Source organism: Lacerta agilis, chromosome 8 (genome assembly GCF_009819535.1).
Source record: "Lacerta agilis isolate rLacAgi1 chromosome 8, rLacAgi1.pri, whole genome shotgun sequence".
In the NCBI taxonomy this organism is placed as follows: Eukaryota; Metazoa; Chordata; class Lepidosauria; order Squamata; family Lacertidae; genus Lacerta; species Lacerta agilis.
The window spans coordinates 63279923-63296968 of NC_046319.1; the positions used below are offsets into that span (position 1 = coordinate 63279923).

Here is a 17046-nt window from a genome sequence, read left to right on the forward strand (position 1 = left end):
TGCCAATAAACTGATGTTAACCATGCTACCACGCCCTCTTTCCATGCATGCAACAACATAGTTGAATCCCACCTGTTGCTGTTGGTTTGGGGCATCCGTCCGCCTCGAGAGACAATGGAGTGCGCCTCCATGGGTGAATTCAAACCACTGTGTTAGCAGCACCAGTGACCTCCCTAGGGCACAAACCTGGGCAGTGTGTATGGAGTTCCTGGGCTGCCCAGATGACAAGACCCCCCTCTCAGCCTCGCTCATATGGCCCAAAGGAAAGTAGAGCAATAAGTTTGGTACCAGCTTGGCTGCAGGAGCTGCTGGAAGGAGGCATACAAGGTGCCATCCAACCGTCCTAGGGACTCCACTCCAGATTTGTGTAGCATTTACTCCTTAGCCTTTTGCAAGTTGGTCTGTGACCATAAAAATAAATTCATTCATTCATTCCTTAGTCTGTTCTTCTCCCAAAGATATCCTGCAAGCCAGTGGAGGTTTAGGATCAGAGCTTCCCTTCCCTTAGGTGAGCTATCTTCCAATGTTGACAACCCCCCCTTTGCCCCTCGCTTTCCTCTACAGCATTGTGCAGAAACTGCCTCCTTGACCGTCGGATCCGCCACTGGTCTCGCCCGCTCAATCCCGCCTGCAGGGTGCATGAAGTACGACGGTTTAAATTCACTTACGTGTCACAAGGTCAAAGGACTTTTTATCCTCTGGATGAGGCCTCACTTGGCAAGTCAACAGATTTAACTTGACGGGAGGCCGATTTATCTGCAAAAAAAAAGCAAGAGGAAATGGTAGCGGGGTAGCGAGCGGACTCTTCCCTATGGCCTCTATTCACCCCGAGCTCCCTGAGCTTCAGACTGGAAAACTATGGAAGTGGAATGGGCAAGATTCCTCCATGCCTACAATGTACCACGTAGGAGTAGAATGGAGGCTATAGGACGGGGTAGGCAACCTAAGTCCCGGGGGCCAGATGCGGCCCAATCGCCTTCTCAATCCGGAATGAGCGTGTTTTTAAATGAGTAGAATGTGGCCTTTTATTTAAAATGCATCTCTGGGTTATTTGTGGGGCATAGGAATTCGTTCCAAAATATAGTCTGGCCCACCACATGGTCTGAGGGACGGTGGACCGGCCCACGGCTAAAAAAAAAGGTTGCTGACCCCTGCAATAGGATTTTCTCTGGCACAGGAAATACCAGCTCTATCCACAAGAGGGCACATTCAAACCACATATTAGACACATATGAAACCTGGTCAAATCACCTTGTGGGTTTAGGGTTTTCTGTTTTTATTTTACCACATCAAAGTGCAATTTACAAAACCAGACCTGACACAAGCAGCAATCCATAACCACTAGGGGGGAAAGTGGTTATGACCACCACAGGAAGGTCTGAGGACCACACAGGCAACAAAAAGAAAACAGTACGAGTTAGGATGCGGAAAGGAAAGAAACACGTTGCTGTTGGCTTCCCATCTGTCTTGAGAGACAATGGAGTGCACCTGTGGGGGTGAAGTCAAGCTGCTGGATTAGCAGCACCGAAGTGATGTCCCTGAGGAACAAGCCTAGGCCGTGTATATGGATATCCTGGGCTGCCCAGACAGCAAGAACCCCCTCTCGGCCTTGCTGATGTGGTCCAAAGGAAAGGAAGGAAAGCAGTGTGTTTGGAAACAAATACTACAAGACAACTGGATGAAAGAGAATGGAGAAAGGGGAGCTGGCCAAGGAACACGGAAAATGAATTCTGAGAGGTGAAGCAAAGACAGGAAAGGGACGTGGGGCCCCAGACTCCCTGCTAACCACAGGCCCCATCAGAAACCACATTCCACAGAGTGGCAAGCTATTAGCAGGGCAAGCCGAGAGAGGCAAAATGATTTTATTTCATTTTTTTATTATTACACTTACTTCCCTCCATTTCTCCAAAGAGCTAGAGGCGGCGTAGACACTTTCCCGCCCTCTCCCTTTCAGCCTTCTGAGGGAGGAGAGACTGAGAGATAGGGGCGGACCCAAAGACATCCAGTGGGTTTCATATGACTGAGTGGATTTGAACCCAGGCTCTCCAGGATTCTAGGGTTACCACTCTGACCACCCAGTGGCTCTTGTGTGGGGATAGCTATTAGAAGAGAGTTAGGGAACCTCCAGCCACAGGTCAAGTCTATCCTGCAAGCCTCCACATTTGGGCCGCTCGGTGGTTTTCCCCAACCACGCACACCTGCCCCACACTGGACATCGCACATTCGCTAAAGCCTCAAAGAAATTCCTTTTAAAAAAACCTTAATGCACATCAGTATGGACACACCTGTAGCTTGCAGGCAGCTCTTTGGGCAAGAAATTCCACACCCACTCCCATAAGCCCTACGTACCGTGCTGTGCGAAATAGTGAGGCATCCGTACTTCACGCCACACTTCCTCTTCTGCCACACTTTCCGAATCCTGGGACACCAATAAAGAAAAGCAGTGCAAACGCAGTTTTATATCCCAGATTATCTCCCCTGGAAGTCACAAATGGCAAAAGGCTGGACTTCCTGTCTTTAGAGGCTTGGCATGCATTTTCTTTGGGCAAAGGATCCCACCAAGTTAACGGTTGTGTGGGGGGAAGCACTTTTGCACCCTAAACGCCAAATAATTTTATTGCAGTGGGATCATTGCAGGCGAACGCTTTTAAAAGCCAATCTTCAACAGGTCAGCTGGATGAAACACGCGTGTGTGCCTATCCATGCACATGCAGACACAGAGAGTGATTTACTTCCATTTATTCATTCACTTTACATATTTCTAGACTATTTTTTCGGGGAAAGCCCTTGCCAGAGAGCCTATTATAGAAAAATAAACAGAAGCACAAGACAGCAAAAACTCCATTCAAATAAACATACAGTTACTTAAAATAATCCATAGGCTAGTAGCATGCTCATATAAAATAAATTTAATGATTAAACCAGGGTACTTAAACGCAGCAACACTGTAAGTCGTTCAGCTCAGCATGTCAGCTAAAAGCTATGAAAAGAAATGGTATTTTAAATGCTCATTTACAAGCCTGTACTGATGGAGCCAGATGCGTCTCCCACAGGAGGGAGCCCCTAAAAATATGGGGCCATCACTGAAAAGATCCCATCTGCTATGCCCTCCAATGATGGAGTCAAGAGCAGAGGCTCTGAAGCCAGTCTCAAGGTCTTGGCTTATTTATATGTATGCAGGTGATCCTTCAAATACAATTAGGGCTTGAGAGGTCATTTAACAGCACTCTATCTGCAACAGGCATATAACGGACAGACATGATCAACCATGCTTAGCAGGGGAAATTGAATGCTTGAGCTCATTAAAACACTTGTCCATAACTTGATCTAAGGTGGGTTGCAACAAAACTAACCACCATGCAAATATACAGAATGGATCCCCAAATGCACATTTGGGTTAAAAGGAGGACCTGCAGATCTGAGTGTCACCAGTGCCACTTAGAAAGGGAGAAGCAAGAAGCCAGCATGGCATTGTGGTTAGAGTGTTAGAACTAGGACTGACAATATCAGGGATCAGATCCCCACTCAGCCAGGAAGCTTCCTGGCTTCGCACCAGCTCAATCCTGACCCTAATATGGTTCAGACAAACCATCCCATACAGCAGGTGGTGTTGACCTTTTGTGGTCCATGGCTCCCATGGGCTAACTGGAGAAACTGTTGTGGTCACCAAACACACAGCCTAATTCCAAGGGGTGGTGGGGAGAGACCACTCCAAGTGCATGCAGTACCTGCAGGAGCCATGCTGGAGCTAAAGTTAGATGCAAGAACCCTCCCAAGGAGCCATTTGTATCACTTTTGGCCGCCACCTTCTGGAGATCCAGTACAAAGACAATTGCGCATTCTCACCCATCACTTTTCTTGTGCAGAAAGCCCGATTTCTCGGTCCCATATTGCTTGTTCCCTTGGTGCTGGTGGATGCTGTAGCCACTGCCGGAGTTCTTCCTGCTGAGGTTTTCCTGAGAGTTGCAAGGACGTGTGAAACATATATAGCGATTCTACACATGGGATGCGCCATTGTTAACCCCCTCCTTCCACACAGATACACAGCCGCTGTTCAAAATCCCTTTGGGAGGCAATCTATTCTCACAAGCAAGGCTAGCTCAAGGACCTGGGTGGAGGGGGGGGGCAGTATAGACACTGCCAATTCTACTAAAGGTGAAAGGTATGTATAAGCAAGATCAGCAGCATGACCAAAGCGTGATGCAAAAAGCCCGTTTCAATACAAAACATCTAGCCAGATATAAATGAATCAAAACATAAATAATCAACTATGATTTCATGAATCAAGTGATATAAGAGCGTAAGCAGAGTGCTTGCTGGATCAGACCTGTGGCCCATCTAGTCCAGCATCCTGTTCTCACAGCAGCCTGTAAGAAGCAGCTCCTGAAAGCGGGATTCGAGTGCAATGGCACCCTTCCCATTGTGGATTCCAGGCAACTGGTATCCAGAGGCAAGCAGCCTCCAATGGTGGAGGTGGAATATACCATATTTTTCGCTCCATAAGACACACTTTTTTCCTCCTAAAAAGTAAGGGGAAATATATGTGTGTCTTATGGAGCGAATGGTGGTCCCTGGAGCTGAATTTCCCAGGGGCCAAAAGAGGATCATGCTTTTTTTCTTACAAAGAGAAAAGGGGGTGTTGAAAGGACCCCGCTCAGCAACTGATCAGCAGGAGATCGGGAAAGAGATAAGAGTCCCCGGCTCCCTTTCAGCCCCGCCCCCTTGCCCAGGCCTCCATTGTTGAATATGCTGCAGAAGGAGGTTGTTTGTTTCCCCAGCAACATGTGATTGGCTGATTAGATTATCTGTCTGGAAACTGTAGAAAAGGCTCCCTTTCCTTTAGAAGCTGCAGAAATGTGAGTTGAACCTCATAAAATGGGGCTTTTCCTCCTTTGCAAAAGGAGCTTTGCTTTTCCCCCTTTGCAAAAAAAGCTGCAAAAGTTTTAGCTGATCCTCAAAAAAACAGGGCTTTTAGAGGAGGAAAACCAGAAAAAAAATTTTTGTCTTGTTTCCTCCTCTAAAAACGAGGTGCACCCTATGGTCCGGTGCACCCTATGGATCGAAAAATACGGACTAGGACACAGGAAACCAGGGTTCAAATCCCCACTTTGCGAGGTGACCTCAGGACAGCCACAACTTCTCAGCTAGATCTTGATAAAATTGGTGGAGGAGGAGAATTATGTTTGCCACCCTTGAGGTCTTTTTTGGAGGAAAGGTGGGAAATAAATGTAATGATCAACAATAGTAACTACTGATAGCCTTAACCTCCACGAATGTCTCATCTTCTTTTAAAGCCATCCAACCTCAAATTAAAATAGAATGGGATCCCGAAGGTCTGCCCAGCCTCTTTCACATACACACACAAAAAGTGCTCACAGGAAACTCACCCCTTTGTTCTCTAGCTGCAGGATGCCTCGGAGGGAGTCACGGATGCGAGTGAGCTGCTTGACCTCTTCTTCCTTCACCTGATGAAGCTAGAAAGGGAGGAAGATGCTGAGAGGCAGGTCAGATGCAGGCTGCACAAACCCGGTCCAGCCCACCACTAACACTGCAGCAGCCACGACATTCTTAGGCATTGTTTTGTTGTTGTTCTGCTGTTGAGACTTGTTCTATTAATCCCAGGGAGTTAAGGGGAAATCAAGAGGGAAGTCTCCCACAGAACAAACCTATCTCACTGTAGGGTTCTACAAACTTTGAGGGGTTAGTGCAAAACATTTCTATTTGACAGAACATTCTCCAAAAAGGAGGACAGGCAGTTTTACCCCTTCTATCACAATGGACTCCCTCAAAACCACATGCTACAAATCTGGGTTTCATTTTTTAAAGAATTCAGCTCAACCCTAACTATTTGTGGAGCTTCACAGGCGAAAAACCAGACGGATCTCTTCACAATGGGAAGAACAACAGAAGAGAGGAGGAATATGGGTCAGTACAGTTACACATACTTAAATTTTTCCTTATACACACACTCACACAAGCCCCTCTTTAATCTCCACCCAGGCCAACAAGAGGCGTTGTCAGAGTTCAAGGACACTTTCCAGTCAGGCAAAACACCCAAGGAGGGTGCAAACTAGGGCCAGTGAGGGGTGTGTCCTGGGTAGAGTCTTGGGGGGCCAGATAGAGCGGCTTGGGGGGCCAAATTTGGTCCCTGGGCCTGAGATTCTCCAGCCTGCAGTAAGCCAATGGTTTAGTCCAGGGCTGCAGGTGCAATTAAGAGTCCCTTGCAAATGCTTTAGATGAGAAAGATCCCTTAATGACTTACTGCATGTAAAGACGTTGCTAGCTTCTCAATGAATGGGTACAGGTTCTGAGATGCCTTCCAGCCATCTTGGAAGAAACTGGAAATGTTTCGGTGTTGTTGTTTTTAATCAGCAAAAGAAATGTTTCAAAAAGGGAGGGCGAGAGAGAACATTGTGAAGTTAAGTTTGCATTGTCAGAGAGCCACAACAAAACATGAGTCATCAGCTGTCACTTAAGAAACCACTTCACAGGAAGTGATGCGGGCAACTGGCCAGAAGCTGGACTTCCTGGGGCGCTTACTTGTGCTGTGCATGATAGAACTTGATAAGGCTCTGCAGAAAATCTGGTCCTTGCTTCATTTGGCTTTCATTGGCTTTCAGAAGATACTAGGATGACAGGGGAAGAAAAAAGGGAAATGCCCGGTCAGGATCTAATGATAACAGATTTTTCAAAATGGTGGTGTTGGTAAAGTTGTCACTGCGTGAATACTTTGCTCTCTCCCTTTAGTTGCGATTCCTGCATCGCAGAGGGTTGGACTAGATGACCCTCAAGGTCCCTTCCAACGCTACAGTTCTGTAATTCAATATTAATTGATGCACCTTAATACTTTATGTTAGAATTTAAAATTTCATAAAACTTACAGTACATTATTAAAATGAATCTATTTGGACTGGCATACTGTGTTTTGAAACGATCTAGTGTCTGAATGCTCAGTTGCCGGTTTGCATTCTTGTTGTGTCATCAGCCACTTTGGGGGAAAGCAGCATACAAGTTGCATAAGTAAAAAAAGTAAAACAGGCGCCTGCTTCTCTAGATATACTAGACACGCCTCGTATCTTTCCCCTCCTGCTATTGCTCCTCTGGCACAGAGCTGCAAGCGAAGAAGGAGTGCTTCCATGTGCTGTTATTTATTTAACAGTGAAGCTATTCAAAGGGATGACTCACTCGCTGGCAGAGCCCCAACGCTTCCACCCAAATCAAGGAAGAAATAAAGGGAAAAAACCACACAAAGGAAGAGGGAAGCTGCCACCCGCCCAACACTGGGGAGCTCTTTTAACCCTTCTGGAAAACCCAACCCTTTGCAGCTCACAAGGAGCCATCATTCAGCCTCCTCTTCCGATTTCTTGCACAGCTGAAAATCACACATATCAAGATGGCTGAATGCCCCTCGGGAACCAAAACTCACATGAACCTGTTTCACCGACCTGCCAAGACTGTTGCCTTAAGCAGCTGGGGGTGAGGAGGGTATTTCTTTCCCCCAATAGCTTTACATAACATTACACCAAGGGGCCCCATAGACAGAGTGGCTGGAAACTACTGCAAGAACGTAAGAACCCTGCAGCCCCATCCTGGTTCTTAGGACAGCCAACCAGATGTCATTAAAGGAAGCCACCAAGCAGGACCTGAGCGCAACAGGAAGGCAAGTCTTGCACTCACAAGCAGGAGTCCACAATTCTGCGGCGCTCGGCATCCTCACCATGGCAAGTGTCTATTGCTCTCTGGCGAGAGTAACAAGAGGAACCTGGTGTGAGGAAGGGGCAGCGGTCATCCATCGCCACAGTTGCACTGAGCTTTGGAAAACTAAGAGGGCAGGAGTGGAACCTTTTTCAGATGGATGGCTACATGTTTCCATGGGCAACCTCACATGCCAGTGATCGGCAGGTCCAGAAGCAACCGGCGCTAGCCAGAGACTGTTAGAGGCTGGTTCACCAGGGCGATTGGGGCACTGCTCCACCAACCTCAGTCTGCTCTCAATCAGCCACCACCTGCCTATTTTCTTAGATCACACCCACATCATGTGTTTAAAGTATATGGCTTCCCCCAAAGAATCCTGGGAACTATAGTTTTCCTACCGCAGAGCTACAATTTCCAGCACCCTTAAACTACAGTTCCTCTGATTTGGGGGGGGGGAGAGAGACTATGTTCTTTAAATGGATGGTGTGGTTGTGAGCCTACAGTCCAGAGGGTTGCATTAGCTGTCAGCTTCCCATGGTGCTGCCCTTGTAGAATTCAGCAGGCAGGATGGGAACGTCACTAGAATTAGTTGGCCCGGCTCGTCATTGGCTCCGTTTCCACTTCCTGTTGGCCGCCCTACCACCTGCCCCACGAAACTCAGTGGCCACTTGCCACCATGGACCAGAAGGGAACAGTGGGCAAAGCAACAGATCGGACTCTCACCTTTGTACAGTAGGCCGTGCAAATGCCAGGGCTTTACACTCACAAACACAAACACACACACACTTAACTCAGCCTCCGTCTAAGCAAGGAAGCAAGCAAGAGGCCTCACCAAGGATACATATTCAGCAAAAGCACTCAGTGAGAGTACAAAGCGCAGCTGGGGGAGTCCCAGCCACATGTGGGCCCAGAGCCAGGGGTGCCACATCATGGCTTAGAACAAGTGACAGGGAATTATCCCCAATTCCAAGCAGAAAGTTGGGGGTGGGTTGGCAGTCGGAGCCCTTGATTTCTCCTCCAGCTCTGAAAAGCTGGAGAGGGCTGTTTCAGCAGTAAGGGAAATTGTCCCTTGCAATTTGGCTACCCAGCAGAGCAAATGTGTTCTTATCTCCTGCTGCAGTAGAGAGGAGGGGGTTGTGCCTGGTCTCTCATGGTGTCAGGGACTAAGGCTGCAGCGCATAGTTATGGAACTTGCTCCTGCAGGATTCAATGGAACAAGCCATCAACCAAGATGGCTTTAAAAGAGGGTTACACAAATGCATGGAGGAGAGCGCTGCTGATGGCTACTAGTCACAAAGGCTATGGTCTGCCTCCACATCTACCTGGTTGTATCCATTCTCCCCCACTGATTTCAGTGGGTCTGCTAGAAGCACAACTAAGTCCGGATCCCCCTATGAACGCACCTTTTCACGATATCCGCACATATTACTCTGACAAATGCAAGTCACACACGACAGCTGTTGGTAACAGACACAAACAAGTCTTGACGCATCCACAGCTGCAGGCCTTGCAAACAACCAGGAAATGTACAGAACTAACCAGCACCGTATTGCTAGGCAAGGCTCCCTTGCGCATTGCAACATGCAAGAAAGACAAGCTCCTTTTGCCAAGTCAAAGTCATTCTTTGGCAGGTCCAGGGCTCAGGTGGCCGGCTTCAAGCATATGCAACAAGTTCCACAGAGCCAGAGAGAATCTCTCAGAATGCAATGGAAAAAATGTTCTCCGGAGACAGCCGAGCAATGCTGCGGAGAGGCTGCCAGAGGTATGTGGTTTCCATAAATTTGTGGATTCCACCGTCCAATCACAAAGTGTTTAATACACCTTTGGGACAATCCAGTGCTGTATGACTGGTTGGGAGAACAGCAGGGCTGAAACAGGCAGGGGGGTGGGGAGGGGAGATGTGTAGCAATTAGAAAACATTTCCAGCTGCTTGGATTCCTTCCTACATGGCAGGGGTTGTTATCATTAGCTTTATTGTGTCTCCCCCAGTCCTACGCTGGCCTTTGGTAGAAGTCAGGCCTCTTCCAGGCATCCTTTCCAAAAAAATGCAACAGGGAAAGGTTTGGGCCTCCAGCCAAGGAGACATTCTAAGCCCTGATGCCTCCTGAAGTTGCCCCATTTTTCTATCCCAGGGGTAGCCAATGTGGCTCTCTCCAAATGTTGTTGGACTCCAACTCCCAACATCCTCAGCCAACAGGGATGGGGGAATATGCTCTTCAACAACATCTGGAGGGCATCACGTTGAGTATTCCTGTTCTATCCTATCAGAGTTCCTTCCATCCTGTTAATTTCCTCCTTATTTGTCCTGCCTTTTCAAAGCAGGGGCAGAGAGTGTCCTGCCTGTGGACCAATCCTGGCCCACCAGGGCACCCATCTTGGCCCATGAGGCCATTTTCTCCAAACCACAGCTTGCATCACTGGGTCACGTCAGCTGAAGGGAAGGGGCACTGGTTTCAATTGTGCTTGGTGCTAGTATGCCAGCATGTCCCCCACCCTCCAGGGAATGTGCTGGCAAAGCAGACCATGCCCCCCCCGCCCACTCTGTGTGTCAATTTTGAGAAGTGGGAGGGACCACCCACCTATCACTCACCTGACACCATCATGATGTCTGAGATGGCCATGCCCACCTCTCAGAGTTGGCCCTGTAGAAGGGGATGGGAGATAAGGATGTGTCCCACCAGGCCAAAAGGATTCCCCACCAGTTTTAACATCTCTCTCTCTCCCCCCACCCCAATTTAATAACTTTCTTTCCTTTTTCCTGGTTGCATGATTTGAGGGAAAATAAGGTATTTCCTCAGGCTCCCAGGAACAAACTTGTAGGCATGTGTACGCGTGTGTTTAGGAGGCACACAAAAGTCAGAAAGGAGTTGCTCTCATTTGCTTTTCCAAAACAGTAGCTATATTGGTCTCTCTGCACATTCTGTATACTCAAGGACTACCTCTCCCCATTTGAACCAACACAAGAACAGGCCTTCTCAGTGGTGGCTCCCTGCTTATGGAACACTCTCCCCCTGGAAGGCATACCTGGTGCCATCACTATCTATTTTTAGGATATAAATATAATAATAACAATACACCAATAGCATCTAGCCCCCAACAGATTACCTCCGAGAGAAGGTGTCCGGGGGGGGGGGGAGTTTTCTACTCCTGGATCAAATGAACAGCCCAGAAAGTATCAAATAAGTCTCCCAGAGTTTTTAGGTTTGAGCCAAAGGGCCTAAGTAGCTGCTGAGGACCAGTTAACTCCAAGCACCTGTGCAGCTATGCCCACACAGGGCCCAGCCAAGGCTTTGCTGTCAGGGTCAAGCATCCAGTCCTAGGAGGAACAAACAGCATCATTTTCAGGGAGCTCCTACCTCACACATCTGAAGCTGGAAAGTGCGGCGCTCCTTCTGCAGGTCCTCGGCGATTTCTGCAGCCGATGGTTCGGTCTGAATGACTCCAGATATCTTGGCTCGCTCCTTCTCCTTTTCCATCTTTGCTCTAGGGGAAGGCGGAATGCCAAAGATAATGCAACAGCTACAACTCCCATCAGCCTTGATCACTGGCTGTGCTGACTGGGGTGCTGATGGGAGCTGGAGTCCAACAACATCTGGAGGGACACAGGTTCCCCATCCCCAACCACACCCATGGTTTAGAGATGATGGCGACTGCCTAGATGCATTTAAAAGGGTTTCAGACAAATTCATGGAAGATAAGGCTCCTAGGCTCCATGGCTATGTTCCACCTGTACTATGAGCCAGTATGCCTCCGAATGTTGGATGCTGGGGAGAATACAACTGGGGAGAGCACTGTTGCACCCAATGCCCTGCTTGTGGGTTTCCCATTGGCACATCCAGTTTGGCCACTGTGAGAGCAAGATGCTGAACTAGATGGGTCTTTGGCCTGATCCAGCAGGCCTCTTCTTATGTTCTTACACAACTCACAGCCTTTCCTGTTATGGCAAGCTGCACTATATATTATATGTCTAATTACATAATAGTAATTATTTCTAAATTGGCACCCATGCATATAAATTAAGAGCATGCAATTCTATGCAGGCATGTGTCTTCTTCCATCTTGTTTACCTTGGTGGTGCATAAGTGGTGATCCTACCGCAGTTGTACTCATACAGGCTGCAAGCAAGCAGCCACATGGCAGAAAAAATTGTCACGTGTTAAGTAGGGGTGTTTTTTAAAAAAATTCGCCCATGGTATGCAACTGCTGTGGCCCATTTCGTTACCTCTGGGACCACTGCAACAACTAAACACTTTTCTGTTTATTTTATGGGGGGGGGGGGAGATCCCGCAGAAATATAATGGAGATCAGAGCTAGGAAACATAACAGTCAGACTACCGGTCTATTTAGCTCAGTATTACCTATTCAAAGATGGAGAAACCGGCTTTCCAGATGTTGCTAGACTACAACTCCCATCAGCCCCTTGCAGATCTCCTCCTCCTCTCTAAGTCGGATCTTCAGAAGACCTAGAACTGTCTTGCCCAACCTGGTGTCCCCAAACTGTCCCACCAGCCCTAGCCAGTAAGGACAATGGTCAATGGGGACGGGTGTTATGGTTCAATAGCATGTGAAGGGTCCACTGGTCCACCTCTGATCTATACTGACAAATAGCAGCTATTCAATGTATCAGAAAAGAGCATTTTCCAGCCCCTCCTGGAGAACACCACAAATTGAACCTGGGGACCTTCTGCTGGCAAGCTACAGGTTCTAGCACAGCCACCAGAATGATACTGGACAGCACAGCAGCACAAATTAATAAATAGCCGTCTCATTGGCTGACGCCAGCTCCGCCACCTCCCATGCCGCTGAACCCACAACAAAACACCTTTGTTTGAGAGGAGATGGGGAAACGAGCCAGAGGCAGCAGGGGTTACTTACACTTTGGTCTCATAATCCTTCCAGGCCTTTTCAATCTGCTTCTTGGAATCCTGCCAAGCAAGAGAGGGGCAGAGTTAGCAGGGGAGTCCCCACGGCGGAGTGGGGGGGGGGAGAGAGAGATGGGACGAGGGGGCAGCCACCCCCTACCGAGCGAACAAAACCTTTCCTCCTGCCAATGCCAGGAAAGCAGAACATATTGATTACAGCAAGGAGAAGTTGTTAGCTGTTAAACCGTCTCAACAGAAGCATTCCCCAGGCCAGAGGCTGAAAAATCCGAGTCTTTGCTTCTCTGCACTTCAATTGATTTCTGGACCGTAGGGCCATTTGGCCATGGGACAGAAAGGGCATCTGTTCAGCAGGCCCGGAGCCAGAATTCTGCTATGGGGAGTGGATGTGGGGAGAGTGCTAAGGGATTCTTGGAAGAGCCTAGTAAAACAAAAGTCTGGGTTTGTTTATTTTTTTTAATGCCCCAAGCGCCTAAGCATCATTCCCTAACACCAGTGCCTTTTGCATTCATTGGTCAGAACCAAGCTGGTTTCATACTTGGCAACTGTGCAGAAAACAGCCTGGGTGTTTGTGTGCAAGTTTGAGGCTGGACCATTAGGGCAAGTGGAGAACCGCCCACCACCCTCAGTCAGCACCCCACTTCCTGCTTTCTTACTCACAACCAATCCAGAGGGTCGCTCCAGTTCCCAGAGTTCCCTGAGAAGAGGGATTGGTTGTTAAACCACTCTGGGAATTGCAACCCTATAAGGAGGAAAGGGGTTTTCCCTAACAACTCCCGGCACCCTTGAGAAACTACAGCTCCCAGAATTCTTTGGGGGCAAGCCATGACTGTTTATAAAGTGGTATCAAAGAGCTTCAAGCGTACGGTGTGAAAGAGGTCTAGGTGTGTGGAGCAGCTAGCCTACCTCAATAGGGAAGGACAAGAGGGGAAAGCTCAAAGGCTCCCTGTGCAGGAGAAGGGAAAAGGCAGGAGTCAAGGAGATTTACGGTGTATCTGCAGTTGCAGCCTCTGGCTTGCTATTTCGACAAACACCCCACGCCTTCAGGGTTGCACCACAGACCAGGACCTGATGACATCACTCTGCTCTGAGCCCAGGTGTCAAAGGAAAAGGCTGCTGAACTGGATCCCAGGGTGTGATGCGAAGGGAAAAGGAGCTCAAGGTGGCATACATGGTTCTTCCCCTCGTATAATCTTCATAGCAACCCTACAAGGTAGGTTAGACTTAGAGGCAGTGACTGGCTACCCAGTGAGCTTTATGGCTGAGTGGAGATTTGCACCCAGCTCTTTCATGTCAGATTCTAACACACCACCACAATGGTACAGATTTGGGGCATTGGGTAGGGAGAGGAAAGGAAAACTAGATTCTGATGGGAGGAGCTTCCCCTTGCATGCATGAGTAAATTGTATTTCAGAGGGGGGCAGGATCTCACACCTGACATGCACAGAGCATCACTACCATCCTATGAGCTGCATTGGTAGGCAGACTCACAGAAGTGCCACTATGCTACAAGCATTAGTGCCACAGCAACCAAGTGCGCTGAGCTGTTAAGAGGGAGGGATTGTAAAAACCAAATGCACCATTTCTCCCCCAATAAAAAATGTGGCACAGTCTACTACACAGAAATGTGTAGCAGAAAGCTGACTTTCCAGTCTTGCCAGTTTCCCCTGGACCAGGTATCTGGGGAGAATACACCAGGAAACAAGGCTTAGTTAGCTGCTTTGAGACTCCTTTGGGTAGTGATAAAGCAGCATATCAAATCCAAACTCTTCTTCTTCTTCTCATGAGAAGAGAAGACTCCCTGGAAAAGACCCTGATGTTGGGAAAGATTGAGGGCACAAGGGGAAGGGGACGACAGAGGAGGAGATGGTTGGACAGTGTTCTCGAAGCGACTGGCATGAGTTTGGCCAAACTGCGGGAGGCAGTGAAAGATAGGGGTGCCTGGTGTGCTGTGGTCCATGGGGTCACGAAGAGTCGGATACAACTAAATGACTAAACAACTAAATAACAAGGCAGTTTCCTGTGTTCCATGGCCCAAGCCACAGAGAACCATGGTTCTATGACCTAGGCAAGGGTGCCTTGCAAGGGTGCAATCAGCAAACTGCTAAAATGAGCTTTCATCAAAAGAAAACCAAAAGCAGCAAGTTTCTAGTGCTTATGGGTCTATGCCCAAAGGCTGGTAAAATCCCAGAATGGGGTTGAGGAAAGGAAGAGAGGGAGACTGAGCCACCCCTCCTCTGCCTGCCTGCTCACTTCCTTGCAATTACTGATGTCCACATTTTTTGAGTGGGTGCTGTGGGTATCACTGAGACATTTCACCACCCGTCCCTACCGAGAGACAGAAAGCGAGAAAGTGACACTTTCTTGACACTGATCCAGATTACAAAATATTGTGTTAATATCGTGAGAAATATATTGTATAAGTTTGGGGCAATGTAAATGGAATTTAAATATGAATCCAGGAAGATTAAAAAAGGGGGGGGGAGATTTAAAAAAATGAATTCAGGAGATCTAGGCTCTCCACAGCTACTGTGGACACTGGCAGCTGGCTCCTCTCCACGGTAACGCAGAAGCAAGTCCCGTCCAGCTCAGTTGGCGAATGTTCCCAATAAAATATGCATACGTGTGCGATTCCACTGTACCCTAATGATATACTATTATGAGGTTTAGCTGAATATGCTAAATTTATTACCACTCTTTCGTTACATCATAGAAACATTTTCTGATACAGTCTTCTCCTAAAAATAAAAATTAAAAAGCAGCATGGCTTGGGTTTTCTGCATAACATAATTTCTACTTGCTAGCAGGGGTGGGCTAAGTTGTCGGATTCAAGGTAGGGCTACTGCAATGCACCCTACGTTGGGCTTCCCTTGTACTTGGTCCAGAAACTGCAGCTAGTGCAAAATGCTACAGCATGATTGCTGGCACAAGTGAGAGTCAGCATATAGCACGCCTGTGCTCAAAAATCTGCACTGGCTGCCAATTTGCGACTGGGCTGAGTTCAAGGTGCTACTGTTGGTATAAAGCACTTAACGGCTTGGGACCAGATTACTTGAGATATCGCCTTACCCCATACGTGCTTGACTCAATTCCTCCAGTTTGCACTTCTTGCAATCTTGCACTTCTGCAAGTGCCATGCCATGTTCATTCTGTGTTTGAAAGGAGCCGTTCCTTTAGCGTGGCAACAATCTATACTTTGGAACTCCCCGCCTGCTAATATTGGGCAAGCACAATCACTGTACAGTTTTAGACACCTGCTGAAAACTTTGGTTACATCTGTTCTTAAATTTGTTTTAGATGTTTGTGGTTTCTTGGTTTTAGATCTTTTTAAACAGTTTTTAAAATGTTCTAAATAAGTCTATTTCATTTTTGTATTTTTTCTTTTTTAATCACAGAAGTGTTAGCCACCCTAGGATCTTTTGTAAATAAGAGAGGGGTATAAATGCAATATAATAAATCAGTAAATTGCCTCCCAGTTTGTTTAATTACACAGGCACTACATCAAAGGTCTGTTTTGAGCATTTCCTTTTTCTTAAGAATGCAAGGAAAGTCCACATTTAAACTGCACACATTTTGCAGTTGATTTTTAATTTTAGATTTCCATTCTTCAGTGCATTTGTCAAGACACTGGCACAACAGAACAAGCGATGTGTTTGGGACATGGGCCCCAGGTACCTCTATTTGGACACATCTTCCCCAACTAGACCCTTGAACACACACCATGCATACACGCTTTTTAAAAGACACCTACCAGCCGGCTATCTTTAAGCTGCCCTTTCAGCAAGCTGTCCAGAGGGAAGGAGACGATATTGTTCAGATTCTGCACCTGGAAGAGCCACAAATAAAAACATATGCAGCCATTAGTGTTCAGCTAGGCAGGCCTTTTTGCCCAGGTTGGCATTCATTTGCGGTGCATTTTTATTTCAGCTTCTAACACAGACGTAGGAACCAAATCTCGGTCAAAAGCTGAAGCAAAAGTTTAATGAAGCTCGTGCTGTTATTTTTAAATACACACCACACACACACATGGTCTATTTTTGCTATATATGGGTTTTTAGATCAGTTTTGGTAAGAATACCCCCCAGCTTCCCCCAAGGAATTCCGAGAACTGTATTCGGAAGAAAAACCCAGACTCCTGTGTTGGATTATTAAGCTGCGCTCAGTGAATGAACATTCCCAGTTTAAGTTCATGAAGTCCTTCATGTCTTAAAAGGAATGGGGGAGGGGTGGGTGGGTGTCATGCTGTATAGCCCCGTCTCTGCACACTGGCCTCACCCACCCACAGCTGGCAGTCATGCGCAGGGGCCCTGTGCACTTCAAGGTGCATGTGTGTCAAATGGCTCCATGCCACTCTCTTCATGTGCAGAAGTTCTACAAGCGTACATCAGTATGTGCAGGAGGCCCCTTCATGCCAACACCAAACATTGCTGGGAGAGCTAAACAGCTCCCCCCCCCACCCCGATACAGTCTC

At 47.6% G+C, this 17046-nt stretch overlaps 1 protein-coding gene across 1 annotated transcript in view; it reads right to left on the reverse strand.

Annotated features, from left to right (window-relative positions):
• Positions 1–17046, reverse strand: part of ASAP3 (ArfGAP with SH3 domain, ankyrin repeat and PH domain 3) — a 63193-nt gene that overhangs the window by 19949 nt on the left and 26198 nt on the right. Inside the window, exons 4-12 of the mRNA XM_033157912.1 lie at positions 16327–16401; positions 12571–12620; positions 11052–11178; positions 6541–6626; positions 6263–6338; positions 5388–5474; positions 3847–3956; positions 2350–2419; positions 669–756 (exon numbers count right to left, since the gene is read on the reverse strand). Of these exons, the coding sequence (XP_033013803.1) occupies positions 669–756; positions 2350–2419; positions 3847–3956; positions 5388–5474; positions 6263–6338; positions 6541–6626; positions 11052–11178; positions 12571–12620; positions 16327–16401 (769 nt within the window). The remainder of the gene's footprint in view (positions 1–668; positions 757–2349; positions 2420–3846; positions 3957–5387; positions 5475–6262; positions 6339–6540; positions 6627–11051; positions 11179–12570; positions 12621–16326; positions 16402–17046) is intronic.